This window comes from Branchiostoma floridae, chromosome 6 (genome assembly GCF_000003815.2).
Source record: "Branchiostoma floridae strain S238N-H82 chromosome 6, Bfl_VNyyK, whole genome shotgun sequence".
Lineage (NCBI taxonomy): Eukaryota > Metazoa > Chordata > Leptocardii > Amphioxiformes > Branchiostomatidae > Branchiostoma > Branchiostoma floridae.
Window position 1 is genome coordinate 10,612,234 of NC_049984.1, and position 26,896 is coordinate 10,639,129.

General features: G+C 41.9%; 3 protein-coding genes across 4 annotated transcripts; 2 read left to right on the top strand and 1 right to left on the bottom strand.

Annotated features, from left to right (window-relative positions):
* Positions 1-83: 83 nt before the first annotated feature.
* On the bottom strand, positions 84-4,566 carry LOC118417832 (gastrula zinc finger protein xFG20-1-like; the record flags this gene model as incomplete). The annotated part of the gene is given in 3 exon segments (XM_035823580.1): positions 84-1,886; positions 3,958-4,018; positions 4,465-4,566. Coding segments are annotated over 3 exon segments (1,966 nt in total), but the record flags the coding sequence as incomplete, so codon positions are not given.
* A 139-nt stretch (positions 4,567-4,705) lies between these two features.
* Positions 4,706-8,836, top strand: LOC118417952 (zinc finger protein 2 homolog). 2 transcript variants are annotated; one of them, XM_035823716.1, is made up of 3 exons: positions 4,706-4,826; positions 5,496-7,362; positions 7,701-8,836. In XM_035823716.1, exons 1-3 carry the CDS (start codon positions 4,812-4,814, stop codon positions 8,072-8,074), a joined length of 2,256 nt encoding a protein of 751 aa, XP_035679609.1. In that variant the 5' UTR covers positions 4,706-4,811; the 3' UTR covers positions 8,075-8,836. The 2 variants fall into 2 exon arrangements, with proteins under 2 accessions (XP_035679609.1, XP_035679608.1); XM_035823715.1 differs by having other exon boundaries at positions 4,709-4,826; positions 5,493-7,362.
* An 8,772-nt stretch (positions 8,837-17,608) lies between these two features.
* Positions 17,609-25,679, top strand: LOC118418585 (carbonic anhydrase-related protein-like). Its single transcript, XM_035824578.1, has 9 exons — positions 17,609-18,174; positions 22,325-22,519; positions 22,771-22,830; positions 22,961-23,085; positions 23,274-23,369; positions 23,643-23,705; positions 24,167-24,218; positions 24,358-24,470; positions 24,883-25,679. Exons 1-9 carry the CDS (start codon positions 18,117-18,119, stop codon positions 25,015-25,017), a joined length of 897 nt encoding a protein of 298 aa, XP_035680471.1. The 5' UTR covers positions 17,609-18,116; the 3' UTR covers positions 25,018-25,679.
* The last annotated feature ends 1,217 nt before the right edge of the window (positions 25,680-26,896 follow it).

Genomic DNA, 26,896 nt, shown 5'->3' on the forward strand with positions numbered 1-26,896 from the left:
TAACTTTCTTGCTTCTCTTCAGTGTGATTGTACAACTCCTGATAAACAATGTGCCTCGTGTGTTTCACAAAGCTCTACATATCCCTCGCTGCTGTAGGCCACATGCCTACAAGGGTAACACAGATAAAGAGGGTTGTGATCTCCTTTTTTTTCAAGATACCTTACTGCATGTTTGTACAGGTGAGATGCAGTGGAAAAGTCCGTGTTACAATACTTGCATGCAAGTTTCTTGCCAACTTTCACACGTTCTCTGTACTTCTTCCTTTTTCGTTTAAGCTTTGCATGATTGGGGGCAGTTCCATTATTTCTTGCCTTCTTCCTGTAAACATTGTCATCTGATGCTTCAGGGTGCTCATCAGGATCTACAGCTGAAGAACAATCAGAATTATCAATCTGAGTCAATTTCTTCTTCCTTTTCTTTCGTTTCTTCTCACTCCGAACCCTGCGATCATTTTGCATGTTCCTTTCCGTGGTGACATCAACATTGGTCTCCTTACTGGCTTCTTCCCTGTTACTCTCTTCTTTCACGGCTTCCCCTTGATTTCTGGTTGCAGATTCCTCAACATTTTGCATGCTGCTTTCCGTCTCTGACTTCATGCCAGCTGTCTCATTGGGAATGTCTGTGGTGGCATCGGGAGAGTCTTCATCATTGACTGTTTCACCAAGGGCTGCTGCTGCTCTCAGGTGTTTCTCAGTTTTAAGGTGTGCTTCTAATCTAGATGGATAACTGTACTCATATTTACATATGTCACAGTAGGTATCCTGTCCTTCATTGCCTCTCTTGATATCTTCCCCCACTTTGACTGTTGTATCCTTGTTAGACTTCTCCCTGGTATTGGTTGTGGCTTTACCGGCTGCTTGGATATGTCTTTTACTAGAAAGGTGTTTTTCCAATTTCGAATAGGACCAAAAATCCTTTTGACAAACTTCACAATAGCTCTCACTTTGGGCTGTACCGCCAAGAGCTGCCACTACTCTGAGGTGCTTTTCAGTCTTAAGGTGTGCCTTTAACCTGGATGGATAACCGTAATCATATTTACATACGTCACAGTAGGTATCCTGTACGTCAGTATCCATCTTTGAAGCAGAATCTGTGGCATCAGGAGTGTCTTCATCATGAAGTCTGTCTCCATCCTCTATGTCTTCTGGACCAAATCCACAACCGTCGTCAGAGCTGAAATCATCATTGACACAGTCCACTGTCATGGCCATGGAAGGACTCCTGGATCTTTCACCTTCTCCTGACCCGTTCTCCTTGGTTTTCTCAGCATTCTTTTTAGCATAGCCAACTTTTATATGATGTGCTTTGCTGGCAAAATGTTGCTTGAGTTTGAAGGTGTTGCTAAACTCCATTGCACACGCCTTACAGGAAAAGTCCATCCTTGATGTGTGTTGTTGTAGAAAGAATGGAATCTTCCTTGGTTCTTCAGGTTGATCCTCCACATCCACACATTCCACAGTCATAATCATTGGAAGTCTGTCTGATTCTTCTGTGTCCTCAAGGGACTGGCTATGCACATTCTCAGCATCATCTCTTTCACTTTCAGATATTGGACTCTGGAAGGAGCTTGATCCAGGGTGATTTTCATTCTGTGTGCCAGGACCAGTTTTGTCGGTGCATGTAGCTGTGAATGCCTCCGATAATACGTCTACCTTGTCATCTTCTTCTGAATTGGCGACCCTAAAATAGTCAGAACATTTTGAGGCACTGTCACTGGCCACAGGAATGTGGCAAGTTTTACCTTCATCTATCTGAGACTTTTTGCCCGCCAGACGAACACAAGAGAACTTTCTGTGCTGGACGTAGTTGTCCAGTCCTTGGATGACCATTTTGCAGGCCCGACACTGATGGGTATCATCGTCCTCCTCTTCCATTGTTACTGCACCTACAGTCAAAAGATGGTGTTTAGTCATGGTTTCATTAGATATCATATAACATCATGGGTATCAATTGATAATGCTATGAATGATATATAACAGACATGAATGATTCAGGTGTGACAAGATGTTCAGTGTGATAGTAACCAGTTGTTGCTGCAAAGCTGGTGCGTTATGCCTAGACTTAATAGCAGTTAAGAGTAGAGCAGAGTAGAGTACTGGTTGAACCATCCATATACAGGTATGATCATAGTTGACAGAATATATATGGCCATGTCATCATAACCTGGTTTCCATCCTATTTTTTCCATGCTATGGCCACCAAACCTCAGTGACTGATGTATGTTACTGAAGTAGTTGATAAAAAATATAAAAATTACCAGTCACAATTTAGTATACTGTCTGGAGCAAATATACAAAAGTAACGGTCTCCTCTGTCAGCACTGGAACACCAGTGCTGAAGTGGTCGTCAGCACTGGAAGTCCAGTGCTGAGCCGGCGTCAGCACTGGAAATCCAGTGCTGAGGCAGCTTCAGCACTCGAAGCCCTCCTGTCAGCACTGGAAACCGAGTGCTGAGACTACAATCAGCACTGGATTTCCAGTGCTGAGGACATTTCAGCTCTGGAAATCCAGTGCTGACAAATATTCTGCACTGGAAACCGAGTATAAAATGTATAAAGTTGGTGAAAAGAACTTACATTCTGTAACAAAATATAAATGGACAACTGTATTATACAATGTTTTTAAATGATGCTTCTTTGCCGCACAAGCAGAATGTGTCGTCCACCTGTAACTACCTATTCTTTGTAAAAAAAAACAAAAAAACAAGCGATCTCTTTACCACACAGATAGACCAACTGTTAGTTGTCTAACTCTGACTACCTATTGTTTTTTAAATGATGCTACTTTGCCGCACAAGCAGAATGTGTCGTCCATCTGTAACTACCTATTCTTTGTAAAAAAAAAAAAACAAGCGATCTCTTTACCACACAGATAGACCAACTGTTAGTTGTCTAACTCTGACTACCTATTGTTTTTTAAATGATGTTACTTTGCCGCACAAGCAGAATGTGTCGTCCACCTGTAACTACCTATTATTTGTAAGAAAAAAAGCGATCTCTTTACCACACAGACTAACTGTTAGTAGTCTACCTCTGACTAAAAAGACACTACTTTGCCACAAGTATAGAATATGTGATTTGTTGATTTAAAATTTTCGTATCAATTGACCAAACGAAAAGAAACTTGAGTGCCATTAACTGTATACACAATTAACAATATCACAAGTGTCTACTCTAGTCTAAAGCTAGTAAAAGCTAGTGCCACGCAAGATCTGCTTGGAGATTAAATAACACGCATAGATATACCTAAGTCTAAAGGAAATAACTCAGACAGCCGTACGGACGCATGCTACTAGTACACGAATATTACGTTCAGCACTGGAACGTTCCAGTGCTTTATAAACGTCAGCACTGGAAGCCCAGAGCTGAAGTTTTTACAGCACTGGTCTTCCAGTGCTGAAAAGTTCCAGAGCACTGGTAAATCCAGTGCTGAACCCGTTACTTTTGTATATCAGCACTCGGTTCCAGTGCTGACGGCGGTTTCAGCACTGGGTAACCTGGGTTTCAGCACTGGGTAACCTCTGCCGCGAGTTCAGCACTGGTACCCGAGTGCTGACGGCAGTTCAGCACTGGAAAACCAGTGCTCGGAGAAGTTCAGCACTGGAAATCCAGTGCTCTCATTGGGTTCAGCACTGGAATTCCAGTGCTGAGGGAGCTTCAGCACTCGAACAAGGCCGTTCCGCACTGGAAAACCAGTGCTGACGTTTCTTCAGCACTGGAAAACCAGTGCTGAGGCCGATTCGACCCATTGATTCAGCACTGGAACACCAGTGCGGAACCCGTTACTTTTGTATACTTGCCTGTCTGGACGACTGGGGTTCCCATACTGCAATTTTTGTTTAACGGTGGCTCACATATGCACTCCCTCAGTAAACACTGTGCAGGGGCCCCTGGGTGAGTATGACTACAATAGGATGGCACCCTGGCATGTTTCATCAGGCGATTGCCCCAAACTTACAGTTTCTCTGCAAAGATTGATGCTTGCTAGCAATTATACGCTTGTTTATAGGGCCTTCACACTGAAACAGAATTAACAGGAATCAAGCAGAACCAACCGGAATTAAGTATTTGCAAATATAAATTTTCTTGCCCTCGTGTGAAGGGCCTTATTTTAAATAGTAAAAACATTGCATTTGACCACAATACCAGACTGCCAATACCAGTAACCACAAAGCAGAGAATGGGTTCCAACACACAGAAAATACATTTAACGTTATCTTTGTAATCAATGAAAGCTAATCCCAGCAAGGAAGTCTGCAAAACCATTGTTTGGACAAAAATTACGGTCCACGCCTAAAGCAACCCCCCTCCCCATAACATAAAATAATCGTTAAAAGATTGCCGTGATTCTAGATAAATGTAGCCTTCGACATGAACACATATGTCTATATGTTTACGTGGTCTCGGCATGAATAGTATTTTAGCTTTATCGTTTATCATAGCGAAGAAAACTTCCAAAACTTACCCTGAACCCTGAACGGGTCGCGTCACTCCAGTTGACCTGGCGAAGGAAGGAAACATAGCGCATCATTTGACGACATAAATGATGTTTACAAAAGTAAGCCATTTGAGCATTCCAACACATAATTTCATAATTTTTTATTATAAAAAAATGATTAAACTATACAAAGAAAACTTTTACTCATTTGCTATGATCTAGGTCGCTTTTGAAGCTCATTCAGTTATTCGAATCTTCGGAAAACAATACCCTACTGTTTGTATACAGGATTTCAGCTGGGATAGCTACAAAACATTTTGTTCCTTGCTTGCAAGGCTGAATTGATAGTCAGAGGCCCTCTAGAAGACGCAGAAATGTCCAGATCTTGTGTAAGTTGTTTTGGAGTTATAAAACTAACCGCTGTAAACTAATGATTCCACATAGTCAATGATTAGTCACCCTTTGTATCTTTGCCCCCTTCTCATTCTTCAAGTTCAAAGTCAAAGGAAGTTTTTGTAACCTCATTGATTCTTCCAACTAATCCAAGGACGTTATATGAGACCTTGATTTTACTTAAAAGGACAGCACATAAGGTCTCTACTATGGTCCTTATTACACTTAAGGAGGTTATGACATCCCTATTGCTCCTTATTAGTTGTACATGTGCAAAGTGAAACTGCCTGCCAATGTTTTTCCTGGGATTGATAATGAATGTCATTTGAAAGAAGAAAAAGTCACATTTAATTCCAGCTCAATTATTACCTTGAAGTTTGTGAATCTTGTAGCAATACCCCCGGTAGATTGCAATGTGAGTGTTTGCAGTGGTTTTAAGTTTGTGATAGCATTACACTTACTATATAGTCACATATTGTATGGTAATACTTTGCAGTGAAGGGGTCACTGCGAAAACATATCAAAAACCACAAAAATTTAAAGAATTACAGTAACATGTGTTTTGTTCAGAGATTAACGTCACCCTCTGAATTACCTGTATTACATGACTGTTTTAGGGACTGTTTTACATGTAACAGACAGATTTTTTTATACATCATAAACAGAACCTGCCTTTGCTGGAGGCAATGGACAAGCATCACTGTCTGGCCTGTGATACCGTGGTGAAAGGGCTTGACCAGTACATTCTTCACAAAAGGCAAAACTGTCCAGCAATACTGTTGGTCAGGGGTACTTCCAATGATGCAAGTACAAGTTCAATGCAAAACAAAGAATCAACAACAGAAAATGGACATCCCAATCAAACAGCAATTTCAGCCACTGGCAGTTTTCAAGATGGCAGCAGTCAAGAAAAGAACCAAGCCAATGAAGCATCCGATGAGAAAGAATTGCTCAGCACTGCTCTGGACACAAACAACCTTCCTACAGTAGACCAGAGGTTGCTATGTACAAGAAGTAATAGTCACAGACTGTATAACATAGAAGGGTTTCTACACATGACCACAGAAACTAAGACTGGCAGTCAATGTAAGGAAAGTCAGAAGACAGACAGTGACAGAACAGTCAATGTGGAAGGTCCTAGTTCTCGGTCTGATAAAATCCGTCCTTACATTGATAGGGAAAGATCAACAACAGACCAAAGTTCAAAGTTGCAAGACGAGGCATTAAAGACAAGTATTGAAACCAAGCCACAAGAGGATGAAGACAAGGATAAAAGTACAGTAAACAAGCACTGGTGCAATGTTTGCAAGACATACTTGTCAGCTACAGCACTAAACAGGCATTTTACGAGTAAAAGACACAAGTACCAGGTTTCCTCTGTAAATAACTCAAAGGAAAAATTAGATAGTTGCCATAGCCCACCAACTGATGCCACAGTCAATGGAACAAAGATGTCTTCAAAGGATGTTAAAAATCAAGGGAGTGAAGAACATATTACAAAACTAGCAGCTTCCTTAAATGCACCAAAAAGGATATGTAGGCAGAGAAGGAAGAGAAAGTTGCCATCAGAGGGAACGCCAGCAGAGAACAACTTCAGACGAAAAAGAAATGCCCAAAGGTCAAGCACTTGTCTAGACAAGAAGATTGATTCAGAACAAAGTGATGACTTAGAACAGCAGTATTGTTGCAGTGAATGTCCTTTTAGAACTGCCTACAAGGCTTCCCTACGGAGACACTTTCAAACATTTCACAGCCTCCACCTCTGTGGGCAATGCGACAAAACGTTTGTAACAAGCGAGGATTGTGCTGCCCACCAGAGGGAAGTGCATGGTACTATAAGGCGTAGAACTGGACACGAGTGCAGTGATTGTGATGCCAAGTTTTCCACAGAAGAGGATCTTAATATTCACAGGCGTGAGAGAAGGCACATGCTGTACTGGGGAAGCACCTGTGTGTTCTGTGGGAAGACAGTATCTAAAGGTCCATGTTTAAAAGGACACATTCAGGCAGTCCATCTGGGTGAGAAGCCACACAAGTGTCAACACTGCTCCTATTCTACAGCATGGGTGGCCGATCTTCGCATGCATGTCAAGCGCCACCTGAACATCAAACCCTTCAAGTGTCCCGAGTGTGACTACACAGCAGTCCGTATGGCAGCAGTGAAAAAACACCAACAGACGCACGGGGAGGGGGAGCCAAGAAGACTGTGCGACATTTGTGGGAAGAGCTTTGCTGGGAATCTGCAACGGCACATGACTCTCCACGAGGGCCATAAACCTTTTGAGTGCCCCCACGACGGTTGTACCTATGCTTCCACTTTCAAACAGGGACTGACTGACCACGTCCAGAGTGTTCACAAGGCAGACAAGAGTATTGTGTGTGAGGAGTGCGGCTTTGCAACCACCACGGAAAAACTGATGAAGTGGCACAAACGGAGGAAACACAGTGCTGAGAAACCACACAAGTGTGACCAGTGCAACTATGCTACCACCTGGCAGCCTCATCTCATCAGGCACAAGCGCACACACACAGGTGAGAGCATTGTTGCTATGATTCCAGAATTTACAGTAACATGTATGAATTCGTATCTAACATTAGCTTAAAATATGTCCTTAACTTCTTATTGTGTATCTGAATAAATGCTCAAATATTGTCTTGGAAATATTGTACAATTAAAAGTGTACATCAAAAGCAAATGTCACTTCTATTGTTGATTAGATGAGGTTTAGTTTCATAATTCAGATCATTTGGTTACCACATTCTGCTGATAGTTTAACTGCCAGTTTCTAACAATGATATTTCACACACATTTACAAGATATTGGTATACCTAATATCTCTTTCTGTATATCATTCTGTCATGTTTTACAGGAGAGAAGCCATACAACTGTCCCCACTGCCCGTACCGTGCCAACAATGTGGAGAACCTGCGTAAGCACATTCTCAAGACCAAGAAACACGAAGGGTTGAAGCAGTACGTCTGTAAGTGGTGTCCCTACAACACCAACAGTCAGTACGACTTCTCCCACCACCTCAGGAATGCCCACCCAGGGGAAGACCTGGGGATCAGGCCGACATTTGTCCTCGGGATCAACAGAGGGGTTGCCAAAATGAAGTCTGTACGAAGCCAGGATAAGTTAAGCCAGTTAGCTGCAGCTTCAGTAGTAGAGTTGGAGCATGATGATACTGTTTGTGCAGAGGAGCAGGGTACCTTGTCAGATATGGTGTCTTCACAGCAAAAGTAACAATACCAGGTGGAAAAAAAAATGAAAATTGTCTCTGAAAATGGGGAAGGTTGAAAGTAATGTTAACAACAATTTGAACATGATAGTTGTTTTCTTGAGATAATGACATGACTCATAGCTATCAATTTTTCCTTGCGTACAAAAGGCTGCAACATGATGGTTTTGTTGGTTTGACAGCAATATCAATGGCTGCCTAAGCCTTCATACATCTCTTTATTTGTATGAAGTACTGTGCGAAAACAAACGTACAGATAAAATTTTACCCGAGATCCCAATTGATCACACTTAAGCTCAGGAGTGGTTCCAATTATTTGGTGACTAGGAGACCCTGAGGGAGGCAAGTCCTGGGAAGGGCATTCTTGGGGCTGCACCCATCTAAAGAAAGGGACACAAAGTGGGAGTCACGTGTTCGAGGGGGTGTACCGAGCATTTTAGAGGGGAAGGGCTAGCCACCCCTGCCTGTAAAAATATACTCAGCTACTGAAACAGCGAGGAAAATTGCTGATCTATGTGCCACCAGGCACAAAGATGATGCTTCCTGTATTTTTCATGAAACTCATACAAGTTTGATGAAATTCATACAAATTTTATTTAATTCTTAGGCACGCCAAATGCAATGTACTTGAGTGATATTTTATCATGTGTTGCATTTTTACAATAACATGTAATTGAAAAGAGAGTGATGGGCTCTCCTACTCTGTAAATTAATCCTGCATTATAACATACAAATCCTTATCTACAATTAAATTCATGGAGCAACATTTGTCAAAGTACTTCTTTTTTCTTGTTCATTGTGTATGTAGTTCATATCAGTACAACTGGAACATTGATATATGATGGAGTATGGATTACTTAGAAGCAAGACTTTGTGATGTATGTTAGATTGTTGAAAACGAAGCAGTTTGATGTATTATAGCCCATAGAGTGTTCCTAAGCACCCATATTGTAGAACTGTTCAAGACCTGGTCTGAACAGGAAGACATATTTGCATGCCTAAAAGGTCCCTAATGCAAAGTCAATACCTTAGTCAAGCATCAAAAGAATGATAAAATATATCTGACAAAAGTCACAGTGCAGTATCTATCATGCCTGAACAAAGTAGTCATGTGGCCATACATCACCTACTGTGCATTGAAGCTGATACATAAGCACTAGACTAACACAATGGAGCAAAATTTCATTATATAGAATGAGAAGTGGCAAAGTAGAAAGACAGTATTTCCTATTTCAGATTGGAGATATGTGATTCATGATCATAGGTTTAAAAGTAAGTGATTCTGACTTTCTGGATATAATTAAATTCATAAATACATCATATTCCTGACAGTGGGGAACTAATATGTTATACGCTGGTAAGTTCAATCGAAATATGTCGGTGTATATATATAATATAGGCACAAACAAAGACGGTACCTGCACATGTAAAATGAGGAATTCGAGTGCTTACGTGTCTATTGCTTTTTATGAAGATCCAATTACGAGTTCGCTCCAGGCCGCTACCAGTGCGCTGGTTCTCCGTTTGTAGAGCTCTTCACAATGAACGTCATCAGGGTAAATCATTACCTGATGCTTCCTCACTTAGGTAATTGCGCGACAGATTGCCAAAACGTTACCGTAAAAGCAAAGGGTCTTCAAAACATGCGATTTCTCGGTCTGTTATCGATCTGTATTGTAGCATAGTGCCGGGTTTGGTGATCTTGTCCCGCCCTCCCGGATTTTAATTGTTTCAAACTATTTCTGTACACACCATAGCCCAGAGGGTGTATTTTATATTTGATACGTGACATTTTTTCAAGTGTTATTTTCCCTAGTGCCGGATTACGATTAGTGCGATCATTTATGACATGGAGACCACATACTACATGAAGGACTACGTCTGTAAAAGTGCATGTAATTCAACCAAGTCTCATTTCGTGAGATCGTAAAGTAGGGACTTTCCGAGCAACCTGTGAATTTTAATTCACAACACTGCCCTAGCCTAGAGCTTTACGAGGAGGTATTCACGGACGCTGCCAGATGCTTCCAATTTTCTACACCGTACGTTGGACAAAATCATCATCGAAGTCTGTATAAGCATCGCTCAGGTCGTCATCAGAAGACATTCGACCAGGAACCTGTTGAGTCCATCGTGGTATACAAAGAAGCCGTTGAAGGTATAGAGCTGTGGAGAAACATGTCGGGAGCGGCAGAGGCGGGTGAGACACAGCTGGAAGAGGACTGGGGATACTATGGTGAAGGTAAGCCACTGATAATGATTCTCTACACACTTTGTTTGTACCACGCATTTTCAACAGCGCTGTTTCAACTACCAACATGGACGCTGTGGATAGCTCGACCGCCGCGGATTGTACCTTCACTTCAGTAGTGACGGCTCAAATCATCGGCGGTATGTCTCTGTGCCATGACCGATATGTCTAGACACCAGTATCTTAACGCACTAGTAAACGGTACATTATTTATGTGCAAGAGATATAGACATATCTATGTCGTGCAAAAATCGAACAAACTTATACAGAAGCTCAAAGGTGAAAAACAACAGTAGAAGGCCTAGGCATTTGCAACTACTAGTACTTTGTTTGGTAAGCAAGTAAATGCGTTGATTTCTATCACAACCCACAACACTGTAACACCATAATCCCCTGGTGTTATTACAGCGTCATGTACAAGTGTCACTGTACTCCCAACTAGTGGAGCTAGAATTGTAACATTTTCGCGTAGCCTTTTGTCTAGCTATTCGCACACAGTGCTTTACCATTAGACCCGCCCTATAGTATTGTGTGCGAGAAAAATAAATCTTAAAAAATGTTCATGTTTAGAGTAACGGCTAATATCCAGCCTATGCTCTGATAACCTGATGATAAAATGATAAAAAAGAACACACCGACCAAAACAATATGTATTCCTGTATTCCCCTACTGGGGGAAAACTTAATCAAATAGTACTCGAGGAACCGCCTCTCTTTAAAATTAGTGAGTGGGGTTTCCGTGGCAGGGGGTAGACAGAAGTAGACAGACACGTCTATTGTAACTCAGCGACACATGGAACGCACTATGAGAGATGTTACAATCTTGTCTGAATCTGATGAGCAAAAGGGAAGCAAACAAACTATCAATCCCTATTATTCCGCCAGAGCCCCTGTTAGAATTTAGCCACAGAAAAGACGACCATTGCGCCATATATCACAAATGCAGCATTCATTTCCGCATCCATTCATGTAAATGAGTCCCTGAGTTAATCATCAGCTATATCGAGACATCTGAGAACGCCTGTGCGTCCGATAATCTGGTAAATCACCGCCCTTTTAACTTTAAGTACACTGGAGGCTGAAAGGATGAGATGCTACGAATAGCCTTGGGCGTGATAACGCTGGAAATCTGCGCAGAAGCGATACGTTCTGAACTGATACATATCGTAACCGTTCTCACAGGGACCTGTTTATGGGTTATGTGTGCATGAACAAAGACTACAGAGTAACCCCCATTCTTTTTTGCAGCAATTCGTAGCCACTAAAGAGCCTGTACGTGCGTCATTAAACCTAGCTGAGATTCCTCGTACTTGGTGGTGATTGGACAGCGCTGATGGAGAGAAGACGTTTAGCCGGGAGTTATCTATATCGATCCCTCGTTATGCATCGTAAATTGTGTTTTGGCTCCTACAAAGCATCAATGAACAGCAAGGAAGCCTTTATCCCTTTTGTATTGCTGATCCAGAATAGTCCTAGCCATCAATCGCTATCAGTACCTGCTCTGTGACATATCTAAACAAAAATCACTACTACTAATGAAGAGTAGTGCGCTTATTTAGGGATGCTTTCACGTCTTTATATCCCCGGGCGATGGATATACTGTGGCGCGCAGAGCTGATCAACTGTCTGCTAAATGGTAGTTATAAATAACCCTTTCAGCACCGCAACGTTGAAAGGCTTAACCCGGGAGTGGTGGGGCTCATTCATTGGCTGGCTACGCCATTTGAATAACGTTTTTTTCTGTCATTACGTCTACTCACAAATGTTGGACTTACTGTTAACCCCAGTTTTGATGGATTTGCATGTTGTTGGCGCTTATCTAGTCTGTGTAACACAAACTCTGCTGTCCAGGGCTGTAACTGGCCCCTCCCCGCAGGTCAGTCGGATGTTGGTCGGGCTGCTTTAAGTGATATTTGATCAGGCTAGCGTTTATCTATGGCCGGGAAAAGTTAATGCAGCTGTGTTCCCTATTACGGTCCAGAAGAAATAGCTGTTTTCAACATCATATTGTAATCATACCTATCTAAGTATGTATAACGTGCAATCGTGTAAAATACAGGAAGCCTTTCTTTTTGTGGCCTATTGGTGCCACCGTAGGGAAGCAATTGGGGTATTCTTGCTAATGGTGTTGGCAAGTCGTTAGAAGAATCATGAACTATTTACAAAATTACTAACGTATACTCAGCACGGTCGGCCGCACGTGTTTGGAATCCACCAGGGCGCTATTTTTACTGGTACTTTTAAAGTGCGAGGATATTAGTGGCGCGTTATTTTCGGAGGCGGCTTCACGAACCACATTTTCACGAACTGTGTAGAGACTTGATTTTTAGCACGTATAGTGGCTATTGATAAAGTTGAATCACCCAACATATAAGTTGTAAGTTGTACATGTAACTACATGTATTATAAACACATGGTCATTCCAGAAAGTGCAGAAATGGCACCAATACCAGTCTACGAAGAAAGAACTCATGGAAAGTCAGGCATGTACTACAACTAAATTTATATTGAGTATCAATTACAGCACAAAATAGGCTCTTTATTTAATTTCTTAGACCTATCCTACTCTTTCAAATTCGACTATACCCAGTACTGTTCGAAAGTTTGTCGCAGCCAGTATCAATTGGCCTGTGTTAACAGCCGAGCCTTGGAGCAACTCCAACTGACTGATTGCTGCTACCAACACACCTAACGTTATCTGTAGGTTGAAGCGGCTTTTATCATGAATGTTGATGTGCGGGCGTTTCCAGGATCAGAGGCTCAGAAACTGTTACACATGGCCCACACAATCCTTTAGACTTATCATGTCCCAGAGAATGGGATGAAGTGTCGATTTGGTAGCGTTTATTGTGTCAAAAACGACAACGTAAGCAAGGGTTATAGATAGTATCAGATTAGAGCGGTTGTCATTAAGTGTTCTGAGAGGTTGCCTCTAGCTCTTTTTTCTTTTCTTTTTAAATCCAGGAAACCGCGGGTGCATTCGTTAGACACACTGCCACACATCATTCGCACATCATTTCGCAGCATTATTCTTCTCTTAACACTCCCTCTCTTCCACGCAGATATCCAAATGTGTGGATGACAAATTGTCCCCTCGTCCTCGACCTATCTAGCTGCACGTCCGACATATTTGATATCAATATCAACAGAAATGGTTTACTGTGGAATTATGATCGATGGTGCATGCTGTGAGCCCCGAAGGGAGACAGGTTATGGAAACTGTCGTTCTTATCACACGATCAATAGACACGCGCCACACAGTTAGAAGGAAGCTGCTACGGTGCCAAACCTACACCACTACACGCTGACTAAACCATAGCTCCATTTATTTGTTTCATGGAGGTTACACGTTTACTGCTGACAAAGTAAACCAATAACTCACGCAATCGCTATCAATAAAACATAGCATTATTCGCGATATAACGAAGCTGCGCAGCCGACATTTCAGTTTCCTTTTTTCTCAGAAATAATCGCCCCGAGCGTGCAGGATGCTGTTAACGGAGATCCATTAGAAGCGGGGGAGAAATGCTTGGAAGTAATGTGTGGGAATGGCGATGATTGCCCCTTGGGAAAGTGGAGATAAAATAGCTATTCTTATTGCCGGGTCCATTTAAGTTAGGCACGATCTACACACAGTTTTTCCCGATATCGGCGAGCCTACAACCATTCGCCGACAGCTTTTTTTCATCGTCTAGATGGAACTGCTATATCGCCATTACGATATCGGGAAAATTTCTCCCGAAAGGTCCGGACCATTCGTACGAAAGCTTAGCAGGGGTCCCCGATAGCTTAGCAGGGGTCCCCGACAGCTTCCGCGCGCGTGTAGATGTGTCCCGACTTCGGGAAGGCTCATTAGCATACAACGCGGGCTCATTAGGCTATATAGCTGTTTATGACTGCAAGCGCCACGGGTGTCCCGCGGCCAGCGTTCCAGATCCCTCCCGACACATCCACCGATATCGGTAAAAACTGTGTATAGATTGGGCCTTAGATTACCTCATATCAAACCGGCTCCAACACATTATTCTGCAATTAACTACTCCAAACTTATGACAAGTCATTATATTAGCAAAGGCTTTTACAACTAATGCAGAGGGTCGCACACACATATAATCTAGTTATACCCAGCAATATCAAGTGCTAATTTACAACGTATCGACATCGTTCATGCCATACGTCAGCGGTATAACATGAAATAATGACGCGGCATTTTACTGCAATTTACAACAAGCGACCTAGTGGTGATAACATCTTCAGCATTTATTTCTACTGTCCGTTATTACGACAGTCTCACCGGGTATTCAACACGCTACACCCATTTTCACTAGAAGTTTTTCCCTAGAATTATCATAGTGTGGAACCCGCTGCTAGAAAGTACAATGGAACATCCTCACTAGGTAGGTTTATGTGACACTTTCAGCTAGATGTGCAAAGGCTATGTGTGACAGGTCATTCGATGTAATACAACCAGCTGTGGCACTGCGCGCCTGCGAAGCTGGTGTGTTTCTTCGAAAGTCAGTTTTACCTGCTGTATAGATTGTGCAGTGACCACCTGAACTCCTCTAGACATAGACTTAGTTCCTCCAGTCGCAATTGGCCTACTTTGCAGTTATGGCATTTCTCAACATAACTTTAATCTCGAAATACCTTTATCAGTGTTGACCTCTATCTCTTTCCCTGATAGTAGTTTTATACCTTTCTTATCATTGCCCCCAGATCCACTGTTCCCTCCCTCTTGGCAAACGGAACACGAAGTGGGGCCCATCTTCCACGCACTTCTCCAAACACACACTGCGAGAAAGGCAATATACTCTATTCCTTCTGATAGGATTTGCGCCTCCACGTTTATTGGGGTCAAAGCGGAGAAATACCTCTTGCGCAGACTGACTACGCTTTGGCAAGAATGCCATGGATTTCCAAAGATTTCACCCGTCGTCGAAGGTTAGGGACATGACATTGAAATGATTTCTGTGTTCTTGAGAATTGGCAGCCAGCCTGTGGGGAAGCCTGTTTGGAATGTATAATATATTGCATGTCCCAAGTGTGAAGTATGGTTGATTTCTGATAAGGATCAGTAGCGTAGCAAGCCTTGAAGTTGACAGCGCTTTAGATTGAACATTGCCCTTCGGCACAAAGCACATACTTGGGCAGAAAGCCTCATCATGATCTACAATATATGTAAGAGGCACGGGTACGTTGCAACTGTTCTCTTTCTGAACTTCCACCAAACGTCTTGTATGTCGCTAGTGCCTGTAAAACATGTCGACGCGCCTCCGTACAATGCGTGCGCGTGCAGAAAGAACACGCGAAAGGCTGTTACCAGTAAGACATCGCTATAACTTTCTGATCTCGTGGTTAGTCGCGAGCTTAAAACAACTATGGAAGATAGCAAAGGTTCTACCACTTATAAAGAATAAATCCGCCCCGCTTAGCGGACCTAACAGTCGCCCCATCAGCCTGTTACCAGCAATTAGCAAGGTCATGGAAAGGATATGCCAGAAACAAATTCAAACTTACCTTGTTTCCAATGACATAATTTCCGAAAACCAACATGCGTATAGAAAATCACACTCTACAGCTAGTGCCCTTATACAAATGTCTGACTACTGGTTGGGGGAGATAGATAAAGGGAATTTGGTTGGCGCCGTTATGCTAGATTTTAGCGCGGCATTTGATGTCATTAACCACGATATTTGTTTAGCCAAGCTTAAGAGCTATGGTTTTGAGGAATCGGCAATCAAGTGGGTACAGAGTTATCTTGGCAACAGGAAACAAGCTGTATTCGTTAACGGTAGTTTTTCCTCTTATAAAGAATCCAGGTGCGGCGTTCCCCAAGGCAGCTGCCTGGGTCCATTGCTTTTCTCTATATTTGTCAATGATCTCCCCGCAGTTACAAATAGTATAGTAGTCATGTACGCTGATGATTCAACGCCCTCAGCATCGGCTCCCACCGTCGCAAAATTGAAATACAAATTGCAGACTGACTTGGAGCGAATCTGGAATTGGGTACAAACTAATCATCTTGTTCTCAATATTGGAAAAACTAAATCAATCATGATGGGTACGCAACAAAAACTAAAACGTAATCCCAAATTAGAACTAAGAATAGATGGAACAGACATTACACATGTAGAACAGGCTGAACTGTTAGGTCTCACTATAGACCAACGTCTCACATGGGGATCGCATATTGACAAAACGAAGAATAAAATGGCAGGCATACTAGCCACAATAAGACGACACAGGAAGTACTTCACAAAAAGTATATTGAGATCTGTTATTCAGGCTCTGGTTTTGTCACACATTGACTATGGCTCAGTGCTGCTATCCTCTGCACCACAGACACACATAGATGGTCTTCAGGTGGTCCAGAATCGCGCTGCTCGCCTGGCCACAAACAAGCCCTTTGACACCAACCTGGAAGACCTACACATGCAGTTAAAGTGGCAAACCGTTAAAGAAAGACTCTTCACAAATACTGTATGTACATTCCACAAAATTGTTAAGGAAAGGCAACCCCAATGCATCTTCAAGCAATTACAAACAATTCAATCCACACATGAGCATCACACGAGGCTGTCTACTAGAGGAGCATTCACTCAATCAAAACCCAAAACAAACGCCAAAACAAGGACATTTGGCTACAGATGCATCAAAACCTATAACACATTGCCAAACACAACGACATCATACAACAACATTGAGTTCAAATCTAGGATAAAAGAGCTTGCGAAAACACGAGACAAAAGACAACCCCTGAGCACATGGTGGTAATGATTTTTATATTTCAGTATATCTAAGTTATATATTTATGTTGTGTTATTAGTACACTTTTGATTGGATTGTGTTTCCAATCAATTAAGTTAACTTCTTCTGCTATTCATTATTCGTTATGTATGATCACTTCTTTATTTTGACCTCTGACCTCTGCTTATTATTTTGCTTATTATTTTACGCTAATTATCCGCTTTTGATGTTAAGTTGTTTCTTTTTCATTTAATGTATTTCATTTATTATTATTATTATGACTCCAGGAAGAGTAGTGGCATGATTTTATGATGTACACTAATGGAGATCGCAATTAAACAAACAAACAAACCAAATCTAATCTATCAAAAAGCAAGCTTAAAAACTAGTCAACTGACACATTACACATATGTGTATATATCGTTTATGTTTTAAGACTTAAATCGACACCAAAACATAAAGTGGAGGATAAATAAACCAAAAAGAGTTGGGGTTGATAGCAACTCGTATTTTCTTTCACACAGGCACAGACCCTACTGGTATTTTCTTGCCTTTTTCCCCCGGTAACTATCACAACGTACAATTTTCATTATCAACGACAACACCTTACTCGGGTCACCTTACCCGTCATCCGTGGGCGATCCCGAGAGAAGTAAATTTATACGCCGCCTCATGTTTTCTCGTCATAGATTACAGTACCCCCACTCGCAGCTTCCCGTGTTCGGCTAAGGTTTTCACACAAGTTTCCGGCGTGGAGGTTTCCTCTTAATTCACCGAACCGTGAATATCGAACGGGTTCTAGCGGCTGGAAGGAAGACTAGTGGGCGGTGGTGGTAAGGTATATAATAGCCCATCACGGTGATTATAATTGCACAGGCGGTAAGACGCTTCACCAGTCCTGTTCCCGGTCCGCGGTGCAGTCGGTACTGTTGCGTCACCGCGCAGAGCGTTCAGCTGCGGTCCCCACACGGTGATCTTACAAGGCTGCCGTCTTCGGAAGCTGTCAAATAGAATTAGACAGCAAGGACGGCGTGACTGTCTCTCACAAAGATGGCCACAGCCAGCCCGCAGGACAAGCAGTGTGAAGACTGGGGATACACAGGAGCCAGTAAGTACGGCGGGCATGGGCAGGGGCGACAAGTCCAGTTGTGTATGTAGGGTTCATTGCACCTTAATATAGACAGATGTACAACATTACCACCCACTTGTTTTAAATTGTGTCCGCAGATATCATTAGCTCATATCATGTCACCCTGGCTGGCTCTATCGTGAGCTTCGCTGCCGCGGCCTCTAGTCTAGGTTTAGAAACAGCTTTTTGAGTCACGACACGTTTTTTTAAGGCTGCTTGATTTGTTTACAGATTGAAAGCATTTTTATTTCAAGCATAGCTCTTAATTTACCACATGTACATTGATGTTTGCTTCTATAGCTCCAGGCTTGTTCATAAGGGTAATAAAGTAGTAAAATCCCGTGAGTGCTGACGTTCCAGCCAAAAAAATCTATAATTGTTGGGCCGATATTGAAATGAGGGTTGCCTCACATCTTCCCCCATATGCGCTGCATGGCCTAAGAGCTTTTTATACTGCATTTGCAATCAGGCAAAGGATAGGTTGTAGAGCCCACCCGCTGCCTCTGCCCTAATTAACACTCTACAGATGCTATCATCACGTCTCTTCTGAAGACATTACAGTCGACACAGCGCGCGGTCCCGCAGGATATTGTTCATTAATGTTCATGTGTGCGTGCAATTTCTTTGATCAGGCACGGCTAATACAACATTGCCTCCCACCCTCCAAGATGTCTCGACCCTGACTCAAGGATAGTCACACAGATTAAGTCTCGACTAACGCACTTAAGACGGCTGCTTCTTGTCTGTACAAAGCTGTACACGTTCATCCTCTTTGTATAAACCATAAACCCCACAGATGGGCAGAGTTGGCTCGGTTCTTCACGCTTTGTCGCGTGCCACGCTTGGAGGCATTAGGGCTATGTTAGGGCCATTGAACTTGGCGTAAATAAACAGACATTACATAGAAGGCGTGTCTTGCTCGGGTTAACTCAGTATATCAAATCACTTCGATGATACAATTGTAGCAGGATCAAACGCAGCTGCATATGTTAAGATACCACCAAAGCGCATTAATCTTAATCCTTAGGCATAAGCCATCTTATTTCCTCAACGAAATTCTGAAGAACAGATATTCATAGGTCTATTGTACTAACCTTTTTATTCCTGTTCACAATATTGAAGCTACCGAAAGGTATAGGTTTAATGGATTGCTCTCAGTAACAAAGACAATATGAGTTAAGTCGGCAATATTCACTTTGCTGCAACCTCAGCTTTGATACACGTCAAGTCTTTCATGCTAAGGCTGTGTTGACGTATAATATCCATCAAAAAGATGAAAAGGCTTCAGAATGTTTCATACAAACGCTTGCCTGACGGGAAGAGAAGTAACGAGCAGTCAGGAAGAATCATAATCTTCATTACGCACAGAGCGAGGAGGGGATAGAGTAGTATAAGCTTTCTACTACTCCAATCTAGAGACCGTACCATCTTCAGATCAAATTCAAAGTGATACAAAAAACGTACTACGATACCATAAAATGTCGCCAGGGGACGTTTTGAGATCTTATATCCCACTCACATGCCTAACATCAAGAGTTCAAGACAAGTAATTTTTGCCATCTCCATGTATCATGTTGTTACAAAGAAAGACATAACTCTCTCCACACTAACTGTACCCAAAACATAACCTTCTGGCGAAGGTAACTGCGGATATCCCACACAGCATGGAAACCGTCGCAATATTCGTGAAGGATGAAAGGGACTTACAACGGAAACCGGCATGACTGAATAACAACATTGCTGACGTCAATATGTGACCACGGTACACTCCAGTGTGAAACACCGTGAAATGAAGGTTCCTTACTTCCTAGCCACAATATGCATATGGCCCTGGGCATACTTTCCGCAGTTTACAGATGCATAATGCGCATATAAATGGAGTTGACCGCCGTTGGACAATCCAGTTTCTTTGTATCCGATGTGTCAGCGATTCCAGGTGAGATAGCTATAAGTTTCCACAATAATGCACGATGTGCGCCATAACAGCACGTCTGCTTGGAGATAAGAAAGAGCTGACGTTGTTGCGATTGGCAGAGTTCTCCCAGACATACTCTATCATTGTCGACACAGCTGTCTGAAGGACGGCCGACATTTTTCACTCAAAGTCAAAGAAACACTCAGCCATGACACAATTCGTGTGTACAAGAGTAAAACATGCTATAAAGTTGTCTTCGCCGTTAGCGTAAGAAATGATTAGCGTGAACCATTTGCACACCCGACCAGTATCCATACATACTAATACGCTCGTACATGTAACCCCTCGTCGGCAGGAGTCCAGGTCACAATCACTACGTGGGGATTAGTGTAAAGGTCGAGCCATGAGAAAACTGCAGGTGTCCCAATATAGCGATTTCTGTAAAAGGGAAAATCTTCGCAGATATTACAAATGGAGTGGTCGCTTTTATCTTCAAGTTGAGGTCGAAACAGTGGGTAGGCGAACAGAAGACGAAATAGAAATGTTCGCGGTGGTTTTGAGTCCGCGGTAAAGAGATGACCGCGAAAACTCCGAACATAAAACAACTACGACAATGTCCACTTTTACAGTACCAGCCAGCACCGTGACGGATCCAGTTTGTACACATCATTGACTGGTAATCATCTTGTGCAGGTGTTAAAGCTATACCCAGAGATACAATATTTGTCACATTATGAAAGGAATTCTGAATATATCATGTGTTTTTTAAATCTTACCTACTAGTATTTGAATGTCATTTGGCATTTTTGATAAACGATACATGAAATGACAAGACACTTTCGTCGCGAGTATCACAAAGGGATCATTAGTATTCCACGCCGGTTTCCCGTAAGACGTTTTCTCTACAAGCAGGTCCTAGAGGACTTTTAAAACCTCTCCAGAGTCCTCATCTCAACCGTGTACGATGGATCTAATTAAAGTGCCGGCAGGAATATGTTTGAGTGCTTCTCGTACGAAAATGAAAATCAATTTTCATCCTCACAGCTTTTCGTGCTTGCATATGCACGTTTCTGCCCCAATTCATCGGACATCAAAACTTGCGTAAGTGACCGAAGCATATATCGGATACCAGTTCTATAAATATTTTCAATATAATCTGCGTTTCTGACGTTGAAGCGTACAAATCCTCACATGAAAGAACGGTATTCTCCATATACTGCTATCATGTTCAACTCATATATCCGCCTACGTAGATCAACTCATTTATACTTTATTCCAAATGCGACACCAGATCATTCATAATGACCGTGCTGTTATCGATAGTATTTTGTTGTTATGTATGTAGCCTTGTAGAACTATTGTCTATATTAGCTAGTAGTTGTTATTGGTTGCCATACATTGTACCTTGTGCAATTGTTGAGCAATAAAGTTCATTCTTTCATCATGCATTTCTTAACCTTTTATCACATCATTCTTCTTCACAATTTGCTATATGGCAGACGGGTAATTTGCTGTCTTCATAGATTAATGACTTTCAGAAGCAGATCAGTCTGACGGGACGCAATTTTCGGATGCTGAATTCTTTTGTTGTAGTTGTTGATTAGCATATTCTATTATCAACAGATTCTAGCATTTCTAATATTAGATATAAGGGGTATTAACTGTCAAATTACGATGTAATTTTAAGGGAATAGTCCTGTACGAGGAATGCTGTTGATATAAGAAAAGACTCGGCGCCACATGCAGATTGAACCTATCTTAAGATGTGACAGCTTTCACAGATGCAATGCAACAATAGGTTAATACACGAACATGTTGCTGCTATTAGGAAAGATGCTGAAACCCATGGCCACGATTAGCCTCGCCTGATTGTAGCATGTTAGATGTTATGTCAGCCTTTATTGCTTAGTAAGCTTAATTGTAAGCTGTCTTGATATTTCTATCTTGTATTTTGTAGATGACCGTTAGAAAGTTGCGTTGCTGTGTGCTGCGAGAATAAAACTTCTTGATCTTGTAATGAAGCATTTTATACAAATGGGACAAGACGAAATTTCTGAAAGTCTCTCTACTCATCAATGGCTCATCATAGTGGAGAGAAGCATTTTTTGTGTACAATTACTGTCCCTGATAAAGGAGACATGTGTCGACTTGGCCTTCCTCTTGGATTTGAATCAAGGAGTCACTTAATTCAAGTTTGTAACAATGTATTCACAGGTCTATCCGAATGGGGACTCAACTGGCCATATGCGAACGGCGACCAACAATCTCCGGTCAACATCAATTCCCGGACGGCAACCTTTGACGAGACGCTTGCGGAGCGCCCCCTGCTGATTAGCTACTGCCTCTGCAGGGAATGGGAACTAAGCAACGATGGGCACGCCGTCCAAGTGGTACCCAAACCAAAGACCGGTATCAAAACAATTACACATACTACTACACAGAGAAGACTGGTATGCATCCTATTTTGCAGAGGTGTGATTGTTGGAGGGCTTCTTTTGTATGCAGTCTTATACTGATAGTCCAGGATACCAGACTAACACAAAGCTGTTATACTAATCCATTCTAGAAACAGGAGAAACACTAATGATTGTAGACGATACATTTGTTGTCAATGAAATTCTGTAGGTACAGCGTTAAACTGTCCAGTTCGTCTTTTTCAGCGACATTTGAAAGCAGCGCCGCCTTCCGAGACAGTAGATCGGAGCAGGTCCTTAAGTTAGGTACGTTCGGTGCTGACTGCTAGCATGATGATGATGCTAATGCATAAGTGTTTTTGACAGTCTGCGTACATCAGTTTTAATAACGTGTTTTTTATCAGACACTTACATTCTAACATTTCTTCCGTATCAGTCACCTCAGGCGGACCACTTCCGGAAGGGCATGAGTTCGAGCTTTGTCACCTTCGGTTTCACTGGGGACGAGAGGACGACCGTGGGTCTGAGCATACCGTAAACTTTAAGGCATTTCCGATGGAGGTAATTTGTGAAAGCATCAACGTGCTACCGGCTTAAAATATGTTTTGATGGAGTTTTTGTGCGCTTTTTATGACATTGTAGAGCGACCGGTTATCTTACTGGACTGTGCACCGGATTGGACCCCAGTCCTGTGAGATGCTTCAGCCACCAATTCGCCGTGACACATACCTGTTTTTTTCCCTTTCCAGCTTCACCTTTTACACTGGAACACGAGTTTATATTCCAACTTGGCAGACGCGATGGGCAAACGCGATGGGATAGTTATCATGTCCGTCATTGTTCAGGTAACTCTGGCTTCTATTCATTTTTTAAATTTATCTGCCAATAACACGACCCACGTTGTCGCCTATACTCTAGATAATACGTAAACTCTAAGTCTCAGTGATACATAAATTGGATCGTGTATTGTAATAATGGGGCTCATTTATGTAGTGGCTACTCAAGTATTACTTTAAAAAACTATATATCATCAACGAATGCGCAAACGCTCGACATACATTCATGTCATTATCATCATATATGCATGATCCTTGTTTTGCTCTGTACTTCACATACAGATTGGCAGAGAAAACGCGGGAGTTAAGAATTTTACGGATCATTTAGAAGACATTCAATACAAGGTAACGTTTCTCCACCAGTGTCACGCTGTATGTTGAATACACCAAAGGCTATATACTTTGTCTGACCCTTGCCTCTTCCCTCATGACCTCAATGACAAAGCGGCCTAGCGCCTGGAGGCCGATTTGAGCTTTCATGAATAAATAAAGGTTCAAACAAACAAATAAAACAAAGGATTGGTACAATACAACGGGATGCATTGTCTTGTAAACTTTAAGATGGTTTTTACAGCATTTGACAGAGATGGCTAGATTAATCTGCAAGTCAGAACCATTTCCGGACATTCGTTTGTAGGCACTGCCTCGATGGTGATAAGTACCACAGTCAACAACGGCCATAGTTGGAGACTGACTGCTTCAAACCGATCGCGACATTCATTGAGATTAGTAGCACTGTGCGGTTGGAGTTTCCATCCTATATTTGTATATCAAACTTACAGTATTGCACGATTTTGTATTTACAGGGGAAGTCCAAAACTATTACCACAGCCTTTAATCCTGCCGCCTTTCTACCCGGTAAGACCCTGGTATCAATGTTAAAGATGCACTTATATCAATCTAGGTTTGGAAGTTTGCAGATAGTCGCAGAAAAAGCTGTCGTTTCTCAGTATGATTTCATTATTTCATGCACTGGTTTTTACTATATTGTTTTCAGATCCTGCGCTGAGGGAATACTGGACCTACGAAGGGTCTCTGACGTCACCGCCATGCTACGAAAATGTTCAGTGGATCATATTTCGTTACCCGCTCACAATTTCTCACGTACAGGTGAACTATCGTGTCTTTAAATTTATGAGATTTTTTGACCGAAACCTTACGATTACGGGGTAATATCATAACAATAAACCCACCACCAGTAAAGATCTCAAAGGTATGTTTCACTGTAAATTTCTCGGTGGCAGCACTACGTATACATGCACATATGTCGACAACGTTATCTGTCTAGTTACATGCATTGTAAGCTTCGTACGATGCTCTACTAGAAATCAATCATAGGGGAATACAACGACTGGGACAAAGAAATTCAAAGCGCATTCTGAAAATAAAGAAGTACTTACCCTTAAAGCGAAGTGCTTTTCTTAGAACTGGCTTGCAATTACTATCGTTCCTACTATTACTTGCACCGTAACTTTACACGTGATGGTCACTTGGTGAATACATACGTTTTCCACACGTTCAGATGGAGGAGTTCCGCCGGCTACGGTGCCACGCCAAGGGCCAGCCCCCGCCTCCGGGAGAAGAAGGTATGCTGTGTGACAACTTCAGACCGACGCAGCCGATCAAGAGCAGGGTCATCCGAGCGTCCTTCCAGTGACAGGTGTCAGACCTGGTCTTCGTAGGGACTTCGCTAGATGGCGCTTTCGTACCACCGTCATCATTACACATTACTCAGCTGGAAAATGGTTCAAACTTCAAACGGAATCCATATCGCTACATAATATATATTTACCCCCCCCCCCCCCCAACACTGCAGGTGCAAAATAAAATGAGAGCATTGTATGTGCTATTTGTGGTGTATACTAGTATTGGTGAATGCATGGGTCAGTTAATCACTAGTACTCAAGAACAAACAATACAATCTATGTTTGAACAATGAGACTCAATCGCTACGTGAAATATTCTATTATATAGTGTTGAAGTAATTCCATTTGTATATGTACATTTTCTCTGACACAACAATTGTGCAATGTTGACCATGCTGATACTTGTACGTTTATGCTTATGATGTGGTATTGACCAAGTCAGTTGGAGTGGCTACTGCGTCTCTGTCAGACTTTAAAAAACATTAAACAAATACGCTTGGAGATAGTTGGCAACAATTAACAAGCTGTCTGATTAACAAATGTATATATTGAGAAGGTAAGCTATACGGAAAACAAAATGCTGCTCTTCAACCGAGCTTGCAGGTGCAGTACGAACAGGAACCACAAGATGTCTCCCCATATCCATCTCCAGCCTTTCTCCGACCACTTAAACTATATACATTTGTAGTATAAGATTTGCAATTTATACCGTCTGTGTTGCATTCAATTGCTCCAAGAGGTTGATTTGAATTTGGAACAGGACATAAAATGAACTAACCTGCCGTAAACAATGAACTGCTTGTCTGTGAATGATATAAGATAGTTGCTGTATTGTTTTAGACAGAACTGTCATGTCAAGTGCAATAAAGATGTTTTATCAGAGAAGGATACAAGGCCACTTGTAAGTAGGTTAGGGTGAACCCAAATGAATCAAGTCACACTTTTCATCATGGTGTAACAAGCTTTAGTGGGGAAATTGGAGACAGAGATGCTCTAGAAATGACATGTTGCTATCTCAAAACCAAGTTAGCCTCTGACATTCTCACACTTTCATTATGTGAAAAGTCAGAGGGTCCTTAAACAGATTACATCAGCGAGCTCATCTTCTAAAGAGCAGCCTATCCAATACTAATCATGTCAGCTACTGCTGAGATAAATAATGGCCCAAGATATGGCACGACTGCTTTCACCATGTAATTCAATCTAGTCCTCATCACAACCAACCAGCAACATTTCCATATCTTGAATTATTCAGACATGTACATTCATTTTCTGGTTGTAACGACAAGAAAAACAAGCATCTTCACAGACTGACAGCCCGCTGATAATGGTTGAGACAGCAGCGCCATTTTGATACCATCTGATTTGATTAGAGCGGGAAGAGAAATCCTAATACTATCTTGGATCAGGGATAATGGCTTTCCAGGCTCCTAAGTGCCATTCCCCGCTGTCTGTTAAAGACATCCTCTCAGGTATCATACGGTCATTCCACTTCAAACTTTCAAGTGTGTAAAAACATTGACATGCTTACCTTTGGTTAGGACAGGTGTTTTCCATTTCAGCCTACAAGAGGATTCAACACAAAGTATCCCCAATTCTTTATTTTCCTATTCCCTTTACATGTATGTCACTTGATGATATCTTCACGTACTTCAGCAAAGCCAGTCACATTGTATCTCTCCTTGGTGCTGAAAAATTGGTTATCATCAGTTAGAAGGTGATATGAAAAATAATGAGTTTGGCAATAATGTGATGTATTTTACGTTTAACAAGCAAGACTCTTTATTTATCAAGTACTACTGTTCCTGGACACTGCATTGATTGTGAGATAAAGTCAAGAAACAATTTATCAAATGATTCTATGCATTTTTTTGTTTTGATATTTGAAAA

Bases quoted from the DNA above. Each gene is read 5' to 3' on its own strand.
- LOC118417952 (XM_035823715.1), top strand. The intron at 7,363-7,700 runs GTGAGAGCATTG...CATGTTTTACAG, and splicing joins GCACAAGCGCACACACACAG to GAGAGAAGCCATACAACTGT.
- LOC118418585 (XM_035824578.1), top strand. From the start codon at position 18,117: ATGGCCACAGCCAGCCCGCAGGACAAGCAGTGTGAAGACTGGGGATAC. The intron at 18,175-22,324 runs GTAAGTACGGCG...ATGTATTCACAG, and splicing joins CTGGGGATACACAGGAGCCA to GTCTATCCGAATGGGGACTC. The intron at 22,520-22,770 runs GTATCAAAACAA...CGTCTTTTTCAG, and splicing joins GGTACCCAAACCAAAGACCG to CGACATTTGAAAGCAGCGCC.